Source organism: Apostichopus japonicus, chromosome 4, assembly GCF_037975245.1.
Source record: "Apostichopus japonicus isolate 1M-3 chromosome 4, ASM3797524v1, whole genome shotgun sequence".
NCBI lineage: Eukaryota > Metazoa > Echinodermata > Holothuroidea > Aspidochirotida > Stichopodidae > Apostichopus > Apostichopus japonicus.
This window is the reverse complement of record NC_092564.1, coordinates 8,363,140-8,376,001: the sequence shown is the minus strand read 5'-3', so window position 1 is coordinate 8,376,001 and position 12,862 is coordinate 8,363,140. Positions and strand designations below refer to the sequence as shown.

Here is a 12,862-nt window from a genome sequence, read left to right as displayed (position 1 = left end):
CGTTCCATCGTCGAGCATAGCATGAAACCAAGATTTGTCAACATTACAATATGTCCTCTTTTTCCCTACAGGGTGACATTGGACTCGATGGACCACAAGGACAACAGGGTGCCCGTGGTGTTACTGTGAGTAGTATATACTATAATATTGTTTTAATGTTAAGACTGGTTTCATTTCCCCACCCACTCAAGGTGTCTCAAATACCCAACATTTCTTTATGATCAATGAATTTACAAATTCTTACTCTTTTTCAAAATGAAACTTGCAAGTTATGTTACATACTTCTAGCTATGTTGGTGGATACTTTTCTCTACAAAATCCTGTGGAAAGTTCTGGGGATGAGATTTGCATCCTACGCTGCTAATTTGTACATGGGAAACTTTGATAACACTTTCCAGAGCCAACCGATGCGAGAGCACACACACCTGGTTTGATGTCAATTATAATGTATCATTGATTCTATTATTGAAAAAAAAGAGGGCAAGGGTGGGAAGGGGGGGAATGGAACATGCATGAAAGTACATTTCAAACTGGTAGCAATTATCCACATGCCAATGTGGAAATAAATAGTGATAATTATAGAGGCAAATTTGCAAATTTGATCTATGAGCTACTCTACTTGGCCCTTTTCACCTCCTTTAACATGTGGTTTTTACTTGATAGGGACCTGATGGTCAAGCTGGAGAAAGAGGACCTCGTGGACCTCAGGGCGATCAGGGAAGCCAAGGCCCAGAAGGAAATGCTGGACGCAATGGAGCACCAGGAATCCAGGTAAAAACATATTGCTGACTTTAATACTCCGAAGAATATCAGATGCTTTTCTTAATTGCATCTCAATTGTTCAAATTATGTGTGATTCTTAGTTGGTGTAGTCATCACTTGGTTATCATGGTGACAGAGACCAGAGGTGGGGATGGCAGTGAATGACTGGGGTGGCAGTGAATGACTGGGGGTGGCAGTGAATGACTGGGGATGGCAGTGAATGACTGGGGGTGGCAGTGAATGACTGGGAGGGGGCAGTGAATGACTGGGGGTGGCAGTGAATGACTGGGGGTGGCAGTGAATGACTGCGGGATGGCAGTGAATCACTGGGGATGGCAGTGAATGACTGGGAGGGGGCAGTGAATGACTGGAAGGGGGCAGTGAATGACTGGGGGGTGGCAGTGAATGACTGGGGGGTGGCAGTGAATGAGGAGGAAAGGCAGATGTGTTTGCTTGCTTTGATACCACATAACAAGTTTTTGCCCCTAAGAAATCTGGGTCAAATGTTAGCCAGGCTAGATGACATCAGTACCTCTCTTATCACATACTCTGGCAGCCTGACTGTCACAGTTAATTCCTGTGACTGTTCTCCCTGCTGACCACAAGACCTAACCTCCAGCTGCATCTGCTTGGATCCATTGTGTGGAATCAATGTAGTGTAAAAAAAAATGAATCTTAATTGTGCAACTAACTGGCTTCTAAGGATCGTGATACTCTGTAGCGGAGTGGTCATATAGGTCAAAACAATTGTGAAATTGTGAAGATAAAGGGCAAATCAAGTTAGGTAGGCAAGGTGGGCTTGAAAATTATTCAGACGGTGCATGTCATATATTTGGACTCGACTGATTAGGCATATAGGGTCGGGTTGGACGTGTGCCCCATCAGCGTAGGGCAGGAAAATATGCTATGAGGGTAATTTTATTTTCGGTGCAAGCAGATCTGTTTTCTAACCTACTTGTTTCTGTCTTTTTCTAACAGGGTCCTCAAGGTGCTCAAGGTGCTCGTGGTGATGCAGGAGAAGATGGTGGTATTGTAAGTCTTTATTATTTTGACAGGGGACTGTGGATGTATGTATCTCTCAAATTACCTTTGTGGATTCACAGAGTGATCTTTGAAGGTGAACCATTAACTAAGGCCAAAATCAAGAATAATTGATAAATGTTGGCTGGTTCAATTCCATAAAGTCACAAACAAGTTAAACCCAAATCTGACCACATTCATCCGGGACGTATATTTTGGATCACACGTAAGGATGTAGGCTATGGCAACAAGGGAACCGGAAATTGTGTTTCCATAGGGGGACAATTGACACAAAAGTTGCCACCTCCTAAGCAGAATGATTTGGGCTGAAGGAAAACTTGCTTTAGTTTCATTCAGCAAACACATTTGAAAACAGGTACAACACAATTAAGCTATGAATTGATACTTGCTGTTTGATGTGAATGTGATTTTTGCCTGTGATTTACCTGTTGGAATAGCTTTAAGCCCATAAATTTAGTAATAATCATACATTGGCATCTCAATTTTACTGCTCTGTTGTGTTGGAAACTATTTTATCCAAGTTAGATCATGTTTAACAACATTTTGTTAAGGAGGTTCGGTGATATCTCTTTGTATGATTTAAAAAAAACAAGTGTGGAAATTTAATTATCCTAAAGTTGGTTGATTTATTTGACCCTTGGGCTATGAGCAACGTTTAAAGTTCGCCTGAATGTGTTCAGAGCATATTGCCAATGACTAGGCTTCACTGGAGGCTTGTATCTGTTGCAGTTGGATCAGTCTTTTCTAAAGTGTATGTGTGGAACAATGAACAGTTCAGCATTTGTGTATATTCAGTTTAATAGCACCCAACATCTTATTCATTTAAATGCAATGCCTTAAACCAGAATATTCATTAGTCGTGGTAAAATCAGAAATGGAGGAATAGGGATAGGGGGGGGGGGGGGGGATGAAGGAGTAGGGGATAATGGGAATAATGATGAAATATGGTAGGTGGTTTAATCTACTGGAAATTGTCTCTCTGCAAGGTTTAGTATGTTAATGTAACCTTTTGTTGATCACATGAAAGTTTTAATCCAAACTTCTCTTTTATAATCATTTATAGGGTCCTCAAGGTGCCCAAGGTGCTATTGGATTCCAAGGTCAAACTGGTGAACCCGTAAGTCAACATAGCCATGTATCAAAGGGGTTGAAAGGAGAGGGGGAAGGGAAGTTGGGGCTTCATTTACTATCATGCACAACATGTTATGAGCAGTTCTGATTAAAATTATCCTTCAATAGTATCATGTTATTGCAGTAAATGTTGTATTATCATTAGAAGTGTGAGTTGACATGAATGTGAGTGATTTCAGCGATATTTGATCGATTTGGCCGATTTGATCTTTTGCTTTTGAGCCTGAATGGGTGTGGTGGTGTTATCTGTTCTTGTTAGTGTGTTTAGTATAGTAGTTGCATAATTACAATGGATTTCTATGAGTGGTATATATCAGCTATAGTGAACAACATGGGACATGGCATTGGTTAAAACAGGTTTAATACAATGTTGCTGTTATGATACCAAATGCTACATTGCTGTTTTACTCACTTTACGTTGTCTGTTAATAGGGCCCAGCTGGTATTGATGGTGATGCTGGACCTCCAGGATCAATTGGAAACAAGGTAAGAGATATTTATCAAAGTCTACACTTAGGATCTTAAAACTGTAATGTGTAATTCAAGACCAGTGTTGTCACATACCAGTGAAGGCTGATTTAGTTTAATTGTAATAACCAAGTATGTGCAGTTGCTGTGCTGACATATATGTATAAATTGTTTTCTTCTAAGTGGCTTACATAATATGTACCTACTATTCTAGTTCATTGGAATAGGAAGTGGCTTACATAATATATACCTACTACTCTAGTTCATCAGGCTATGGTGGTTGTATCATATCTGTAGATGGCAAACGGTCATTTGGAACATGCAATATGAAGAAACTTCTTTCATGATGGCCCAGTTGCCAGTCGAAAGAGAGCATTTAATTCACAATTTACTCGAGTCAGTATTCACGGTATCAGGGAATTGGTTGGGGATACCCAAACCCCAAGGGTTCAGAAGAATGTAGATCTTTCAATGTACTTTGTGGGTTCTCTTTGTTTTACAAATTCAACTGCATGGTATTAAAGGAAGTCTTTGTTGTCTTGCATTGACAGGGATACCAAGGCCCAGCTGGACCCCAGGGTTCTCGTGGCCGCGCAGGACCCCCTGGTGCCCCAGGAGACAGGGGAGCTGGCGGAGATGAGGGCCGTAGTGGACGTATGGTAACTAAAACACAATAATTCTATAAATGGTAGTTTTGTAACTGTTGAAGAATTTGATCACAGGCGGAGTCATAAGAGGGTCGTCCCAGATTATTTAAAAAAAAATTCTTCACATGAAATTTTGTCTTTTCGAACACTTGACTGAATTTACAAGGAGAAAATTAGTTTAATTTTAACATTTTCTTGGGGGGGAAATGGTTACAGTAAGTTAAGAGGGTAGTCAAGGTGGAGGTAGTTCACATTACAAACATAAATTGATTGAAATGAAAGTAGGGTAACATTTTTTGTTTGTTCAATTTCAACATAAACCAATTTGTGGTCATTCTTGAGCAGTCTTTTGTCAGATCAGAATGGTCTGAGCTTATCGAATGGGTGTAAGTTTGTCTTTTCTTCGTAGTCTCGTGCCTTTGCTGTTTCTGAAAAGGATTCGTTTTTTTTTTGTCTTTTTCAGGGACCAACTGGACCCATGGGTCTTCGAGGAAACAGTGGACCACAAGGAATTGGAGTAGGTCTTCAGTCTTTTCCAAAAAACGTTTGAAGTTCTCTTGCATGATGATGTAGCTATTAAAGAGAAGTAACCTATCAAACTGAGATTTTGTATGTAGAAGGAGGGGGGGGTGGTTCTTGGGTGGAAATGCTGATGATTTTGATTTCTTGTGATATCCTGATAAACCGTTGACAAAGCAGCCTTCCAAAGATGATCATATCTTTTCTTCCGTTTCTTTAAAAGGCTACTATGGGACCACCAGGACCCATGGGCTTGACTGGAGCTCAAGGACGCAGGGTAAGTCACCAGTTTTGGAACAATTGATTTTCCAAGCCGATCAAGAGTTTATGCTTTGGCAATGGATGGGGCTATCTTTGAGGTTGATAAATTTCAGGATTATGTATTTATTGAATTTTTAATTTTTTTATTTATTTTTTTATTTATTGAAAGTATTAAAAAGAGAAAGTTTTGTATAGCATTTATGATCAAGCAAAAATGAGCAGTATTTGTGGATTTCCAGTTACTCACTTGTATCTCACTGCCCAATAGTAAATTTAGATATATGTGAAAATTTGATTTGAACCATGTGTTGTTATCATTACTCTTCATCACTCAATTTTAATTTGGATTGCTGATTGTTTGTTCTCTCTGTGATGCCAACAGGGTGATGATGGTGAAGTTGGTCTTGATGGAGCTACTGGTGAAGATGGACCACCTGGTTCATCAGGACCTGCAGGACCACCTGGACCTAATGGTATCGATGGATCCTCAGTGAGTCATCTCTCTACTTCTCTTCAAAATATATAACAGTTGTGGAATTTTGAATATGAATTGTGGCAAAATTAACCTTTTTAGAAATTCAATGTTGTCAAGTTTTTAAATATACTGACTGATAGCAAGATTAATCTCTCTACTAGTTAGAAATGCATATTTTGGAAATTCAAATTAATTTTCTTTTTCCTCTTTTTTTTTTGTGTGTGTGTGTGTTTGTCTGATTAGGGTCAAAATGGACGTGTTGGTGCTCCAGGTGTCCAGGGACCTAAAGGGTACCGTGGTGATCAAGGTGCAACAGGTGATACTGGCCCTCTTGGCATGGTTGGAGCATTCGTAAGTACAACTGTCTCATGATAATTTCATAACACTCTAATGACATTACTGCCATATCTAGATTTATTCGTGCTGACACTGTTAATGGTAAGGGCCTGTAAGGTATAACAGGCAAGGTACATCAGCATTTGCAGTAAATCAGAATTGTCGTACGCATAATAGGGAGTTCAACCAGTGCAATTGAGCAGAATATATGCCCTCCTATGTTGTAATTTACAGGCTTAAGATTGTGGGATCACTAAATGTGGATATATCCCAGAACCACGCCTGTTGGGACAGTTTACTAATGCTAATAACCTCTGGGAACTGTCCTCCCGTATCATGCTTCAAAGTACTCGTATTGACAGTATGAACAGTCCCCGATGATATAGCGCTGGGGCACTCTCGGAAACTAACCGTACAGGGGGCCCATTTGGTTACTGACTGCATGTTTAATTTCAGTACTAGCCGCTTCACCTGCTGACAGCCAGCTTCAGTGTATGGTGGTTATATTGTTTCTGTCACTGAGCCCCCCCTCCATGGGGCCTGGGCCCTGGGAGACTGCACCAGCCAAGTTATGTCACTGTCTCTGAAGCAACCTAGATTGTACAAAAAATATTCAACTGCAGGCCAAATTAAGCGCCAAATAGTCTACATTGGAAAAAAAAGTGAAAACGCAGCGTTACTTATACCTGTAAGAGTGCTCAGTTGTAATAACTATAGTACTTTGTTGGATAGGAATAGCCTGTTATGCTTGTAACATCAAAGGAATAATAAACAGTGGTAAGTAATGTGGGTATTATATGTGGTGGGTTTAGTCTGTAACTTCTAAGATAACATTTTCTTAGTTTTCTTCTGAATGAAGCCACAGTATTTCATCGTATTGTGTCGTACCCTTGGTAAATGATGTTTAATGCATAGTTTTATCTCCCTGAGCTGGTATAAAAAAATATATAAAATAATTTCAGTACACATGACGTTTTATCTTGTATCTTTTTATTTACTTATTTGTTGCAGGGTATCCGAGGTGCAAGAGGTGCTGTAGGCAAAACTGGCGCACAAGGTGTCGGTGGCCCACGGGGTGCATCTGGCCCAGATGGCGACACTGGAGTTACTGGCGCTGTTGTAAGTACCCTTGAACAAAATCCTCTTTGTGCATTAAAGCAGCATTTTGCATTTGGTCGCCGTTTTCTACTTACATGTCCATCAAGTTTTTTAGATATATCAATCACAAAATAGCAAACTAAGATATTATCCAAGTTATTCCCTGCCAACAATGTTAATTGGCGAGTAATTAAGGATATTTGCAGATAATGAGAAAAGTGTCCACGACAAATTCCACATTTAAAATTAATCGCATACAGTTCCCCAAACCCACTAGTTTGAATTCAACCGATCAGAGATGCAGGTTTAGTTATGAGCCGTTGCTAAAAATAGATTCAAGACTTTGCATTGGTACAACCAGGGAGTTGCTATGGAACTCCCTGGTAAAACTGCCATATAGACTGTACACAAATCAGGCATGGTGTTGTATTACGTATTGGTCAATGACTTTCGTAGTGTTTAAATATTCATATTATTGGCGAGGTTTATTGGGATCCCAATGGAAAATATCTTGGAGAAAGAAAAGTTGAAAGTTGCAAATTTTTCGACTTTTATGCCACCATTTGAAGTAAGATTTAAATAGATAAGCTAGGTATGTATGTCATTATGGCACAGTGGAGTCAGTGAGGTTGAGAAAATCATAGAAAAGGATGCAAAATGCTGCTTTAAGAAAGCTGTATCACATTCTGCATGTAATTGTAAGATCCAAAACTGCTTTGTCTTCTATTTGTTGGATGAAGTCACAGTAGCCAATCAGGAGTTCTTCTATCGGTTGGATAAAGTCTCAGTAGCCAATCAGGAGTCACAATATTTGAAAAACAAATCAGTTATCCCTTTGATTTATCTCCCAATCTATTTTCCCCCTTGCACAAAGCCACAAGAAAATTGCTTCTCCATTTTGTTGTCTCTGTTATGCTGTTTCTGCACAGAAATCTCGAACCATTCTCATCATATTTTCCCACGTTATTTTACGCTTGAATCTCAACGATGTGAAAACAATATCATCACATGAAAGAACACAGATACAGAACCTGAATTATCAGCTTAAGAGAACTCCAATCAGAAAATTTTATTTAAGAGTAGATCAGAAATTTGTTTTTTATTTATGGTGGGTGAAAGTATATATTGAGGGATTATTGTTTGATATTGATGATCATGAAATATAACCATTAGTGTCTAAGAGAGAGGAGGGGGTGAAAATGTCACAATACTGCTTCTTGATGACACAGAAAAACCTGTGTAGGTAAAATGTAAAAGAGAAAAGAGTGGTGTGAAGTTTTGACCCTATCAAGATTATATTCAGAGGCAGACTGAAACAAACCAAAAAAAAGAATGGGTAAGAAACAGACAAAAAGTAATAGTTTTAAAACAAGTCATTGAGCAATTAAATGAGGATAATGCCTGGCAATAATAATAATAATAATAAGAAGAATGTCGAATGTTAAACAAACTACAAGTAGATAAAGAAGGCTCACCCAAAGGTGATGTAAGAGGAATGTTGAACATGAAAGAGAGAGAAAAAAATCCAACAACTTCACGAGCACAGCAAAAGTTTAAGCAGGTCAATCTGTAAATGGTCAAGCCATGCACAAGTGAAACTAGAGGACAGCATTTAATAGGGGGGATGACATCAGCTTTCATGGTTGTTAATTGTTTTAGTCTCTGTAGCAAAATGTTGTTCATCACTCTCAATGTGTATCCTTTCTTTCTCTCTTTTCCTGCTAGGGTGCGGTTGGACCTCAAGGAGCCACCGGTGAGCGTGGACCAGCAGGACCATCTGTAAGTGGTCGTCAACTAAGTTATAGCCATTCAACTTGTGTAGAGCAGTGCAAGAGCATATCATGCAAGCATTGTGTATTGACTTGAACGGCTAATTGAGAAATATATCTACGTATACTTGAACTTGTACTGTAGCGATAGTGGCATGAATACATACAGAGGTTGCAAAGAAATGTTTTACCCTTGTAAGTAATTGTCCAAATATCAGTCTTCTACCACAAAAAACATGATCGTTTGAATATTCTGAACTTTGTACAGAAAGTATTGAATTGTTAAACTTTATGATTATTCAATTCTCTTTCATTTATCAGGGCCTCAAAGGACACACTGGCTTCTCAGGAGCAAGAGGAAATGCAGGTGCACCAGTAAGTATTCTCCTCCTTTATAAATCCCACCCTCCCCCCACCCTCCCCCACCCTCCCCCACCTCACCCTACTTCAAACAATTATCTAATTGAAAAATGTAGAATACTGATTAACGGAACTATTTGACTGTAATCTTACTTGCATACAAGCTCAGGCGAGGCTCCCAGACAAATTCTCATGTTGTATGCCAGATGAATTTTTATCATAAGTGCTGACTCAAGTTGAAACTTCTATGTGGATATGTACTAGAGGTAATGGTTATTTCAGAAGGCCCCTTTGATCCATTTCTTATCTTACCAGCTTCAATATTTTTCTCTCTCAGGGACCAGAGGGTAGCCGTGGTGAAGCTGGACCCAATGGCCCACGTGGTATGCAGGTATGTAAAACTCTGATTTCATTTTGAAGGAAAGTAAGATTTAAGATTTACAAAAGTCACTGAAATGTTAAATTGACCAAGTCATCAAAATAACATGCTTGATTGGTAAGATCTGTTACGATATGTTTAAGTTGGACATCTTCTGCTTCTTATATGACAGGGAGCTAATGGCAAGAAGGGTAGCAATGGAAGCCCAGGACCAAGAGGACCTAATGGATCTCCAGGATCTCAGGTAAGCTCTCAATTTCCTAGCATGTAAAATGGTTTGAATCTAATGTCTGTGGATGTAGTTTTGCAGTACCATATGCTCCATGTGTATGTATGTACTTATGTATGTGTAAGTACCATGTGTAGCAATTATCTGACTATGAAAGTGTGGTATACTTTAGCTTTTATCCATCCAGTGTCCATATGTTCAATAATTATACCATTGGTATACTTTAGCTTGTATCCATCTAGCGTCCATATGTTCAATAATTTTACCATTGGTGTACTTTAGCTTGTATCCATCTAGTGTCCATATGTTCAATAATTGTACCATTGGTATACTTTAGCTTGTATCCATCTAGTGTCCATATGTTCAATAATTGTACCATTGGTATACTTTAGCTTGTATCCATCTAGCGTCCATATGTTCAATAATTTTACCATTGGTGTACTTTAGCTTGTATCTATCTAGCGTCCATATGTTCAATAGTTGTACCATTGGTATACTTTAGCTTGTATCCATCTAGCGTCCATATGTTCAATAGTTGTACCATTGGTATACTTTAGCTTGTATCCATCTAGTGTCCATATGTTCAATAATTATACCATTGGTATACTTTAGCTTGTATCCATCTAGTGTCCATATGTTCAATAATTGTACCATTGGTATACTTAAGCTTGTATCCATCTAGCGTCCATATATTCAATAATTTTACCATTGGTGTACTTTAGCTTGTATCCATCTAGTGTCCATATGTTCAATAATTGTACCATTGGTATACTTTAGCTTGTATCCATCTAGTGTCCATATGTTCAATAATTATACCATTGGTATACTTTAGCTTGTATCCATCTAGTGTCCATATGTTCAATAATTGTACCATTGGTATACTTTAGCTTGTATCCATCTAGTGTCCATATGTTCAATAATTGTACCATTGGTGTACTTTAGCTTGTATCCGTCTAGTATCCATATGTTCAATTATTGTACCATAGATAGAGTCCATAGATTGCATGATTGTACTATATGCAGTGCTGGGTGCTAGGTGTGGACTTAACAATACCATACTTGGTATCTATAGCCAAGAACTGTACCATATTGTCCAGAGGTGTACAGATGAGTGTGTATCAATGCCTAAATGTCTACCTATTGATACTTAGCAATAGAGTTTTCTTTCTTTTGTAGGGTCAAGAAGGTGATGATGGACCCGATGGTACCCCAGGCCCAGCTGGACCACCAGGGCCACCCGGCCCAGCTGTAAGTACCCCTGTAGGGATGTAAGATATGACTTGCAAATAGTAAATTTGTTGGTGATGGGTGGAGGTCATATGTATATGAATCTTTCGTCAGCCTTTATCTTACAGCAAGTTAGTGTACAACTTGAACTGACCTAACCCTATGTATATCCATGGCGTATCTTAAAGAATTTATGCATCAGTTCAGAAAAGTAGAGTTGTAAGGATGTTGCTACCCAAACCCATCATTATAACCAATTTATGCAAAATGTTTGTGGTAAGTTAGTTGTCCTGCATGATTTTGTTTTCCTACATTAAGATTCTAACATTATTTCTGTCTTTCTGTCTCTGCCCTTAAATAGCTACTTTCATTCTACAAGAGTTTGTTATGATCAAATTGATGACATTTCAATTAGGTTAACAAATTTGTTCCGAGTTGGTATTTTTCACACTGCTAAAATATATCCATTTCTTTTCTTTCATTTAACAGGGACCAGTCCAATACTCCGTAAGTAGTCCTTACCTGTTCTTTTAAATTGTTATTGATACTGTGGTTGTTTCATCGTTGTTTCTTCTTCTGTGCCATGACCATTAGTAAGAATGGAAGATTATGTTAGCTTAAACCCACTTCAGAAATGTAGAAACCAAACAAATACCGAAATCCCATTGAAACCAAAGGGAATGGCACTCTAACCTATGTCTACTTAAAGTGCTACATAGCTGTAGTAAATGATGGCGCTCTCTAAAATGAGAAGAATTGTTATGTTTGTCCCTGTTGGTTTATTGTAGTGACTCAAACCACCGTCTTATTTATAGTCATCAAACCTACACAGGGTTTCACTCCATTGGATGGACTGTAAATATGTAATGAGTGTCTACTAGCAGAAGGACCTTCATACTGTGTTGCTGACAAATCTTTTGAGATTTAGTGGGAATTACTTACCACAAGGAACACTTTCAAATTCCCAAAGAAACCCAGTTTCTGGTCCCCAAGTTCATTAAGATCTCGTCTCACCGTAGCAGTCCAGTTCTCTTATTGCGCATTTACTTACTATGCAAGAAACTATCCTTGTGACATTTTTGTTTATCTTTGCTTCATTTCTCAACAGAGACCACAATACCCACAATACCCATCCTCTGTCACTGGTGGCAAGGCCAATGATCCTTTGGGCTACATGGTAAGATATATTATTCTACTGAGCTGTTTGTCTCTTACAGATTAGACATCTCTAACAAGTCGATTTACTCAAAGAATAAGCTGAAATGTAAATGATATCATTTTTGGATGTGGAAGAGGGGGATTGGCGATGAGGAGAGAGGGGTGAGGGAGAGAAAGAAGAGGCAATGGGAGCTGTTAAATACTTCAATGGGTGTTCGAGGCTCTATCACAGGGATGGTGTATGCCCTTTAATAGTTTCCATTATCATTGCTGCAGTATATCTGAAATAATTTTAACAGTGGTTTAGATTGAAATGTGATAAGACCAGTAAAAGTGCCTAGAAATATCAGTTACTCCATGTAGGTTTCCACACCACAAACTTGAGTTTCTCTTAAATCTTTTGGTGGTTGTGTGCTAGTAGTATTAACCATAGATTATTGTCAAATCACCTTTTTGTTAGTTTTTTGTTTAGTTTTGGAAATCTGTTGATCTTGGGATTTCTGTACTTCAAGAATCCTTAAAAATTGAAACTTAAAAAACCCTAACTTTGTGTTTTTAGTTCCGTGATGATGGTACCATCAACACAGATGTGGACATCACAAGCGAAAAAGCAGTAGCCGCAGCAACCCATTATGAATTCCAAGCAGCAAATATGTTGGCCCCATCAGGGACACAGAAGAACCCAGCCCGTTCCTGCAAAGACCTCTTCCGATGCTACCCAGGACTTGAAAGCGGTAAATGAAACAATCGTGTCATGATTCTTTGATGGTAGCTCCAGTGATATTCATCTAAAGGAAAATTGTCTTTCTCTGTCAATTGCTATGGGACTTGCATATCTGCTTCCCTCAGATATTTAGTGGTTAATATTAAATACCCCTCGTCACTCCTTTAAAGCTGATAAACCAGTCTGCTACGAAGTGTGTTAGAATACTGGTTGTTCGAACATTCTTGTTTAATATAAGAGTCCTAGCAACTCTGTGTGCAACTTAGTACATTATTGAA

The 12,862-nt window shown here is 38.7% G+C and overlaps 1 protein-coding gene across 1 annotated transcript in view; it reads left to right on the top strand.

Annotated features, from left to right (window-relative positions):
- Positions 1–12,862, top strand: part of LOC139966344 (uncharacterized) — a 63,718-nt gene that overhangs the window by 47,850 nt on the left and 3,006 nt on the right. Inside the window, exons 35-53 of the mRNA XM_071969246.1 lie at positions 72–125; positions 664–771; positions 1,741–1,794; positions 2,867–2,920; positions 3,367–3,420; positions 3,954–4,061; positions 4,513–4,566; positions 4,792–4,845; positions 5,212–5,319; positions 5,548–5,655; positions 6,652–6,759; positions 8,464–8,517; positions 8,829–8,882; positions 9,205–9,258; positions 9,419–9,490; positions 10,652–10,723; positions 11,192–11,209; positions 11,811–11,879; positions 12,420–12,594. Of these exons, the coding sequence (XP_071825347.1) occupies positions 72–125; positions 664–771; positions 1,741–1,794; positions 2,867–2,920; positions 3,367–3,420; positions 3,954–4,061; positions 4,513–4,566; positions 4,792–4,845; positions 5,212–5,319; positions 5,548–5,655; positions 6,652–6,759; positions 8,464–8,517; positions 8,829–8,882; positions 9,205–9,258; positions 9,419–9,490; positions 10,652–10,723; positions 11,192–11,209; positions 11,811–11,879; positions 12,420–12,594 (1,432 nt within the window). The remainder of the gene's footprint in view (positions 1–71; positions 126–663; positions 772–1,740; positions 1,795–2,866; positions 2,921–3,366; positions 3,421–3,953; positions 4,062–4,512; positions 4,567–4,791; positions 4,846–5,211; positions 5,320–5,547; positions 5,656–6,651; positions 6,760–8,463; positions 8,518–8,828; positions 8,883–9,204; positions 9,259–9,418; positions 9,491–10,651; positions 10,724–11,191; positions 11,210–11,810; positions 11,880–12,419; positions 12,595–12,862) is intronic.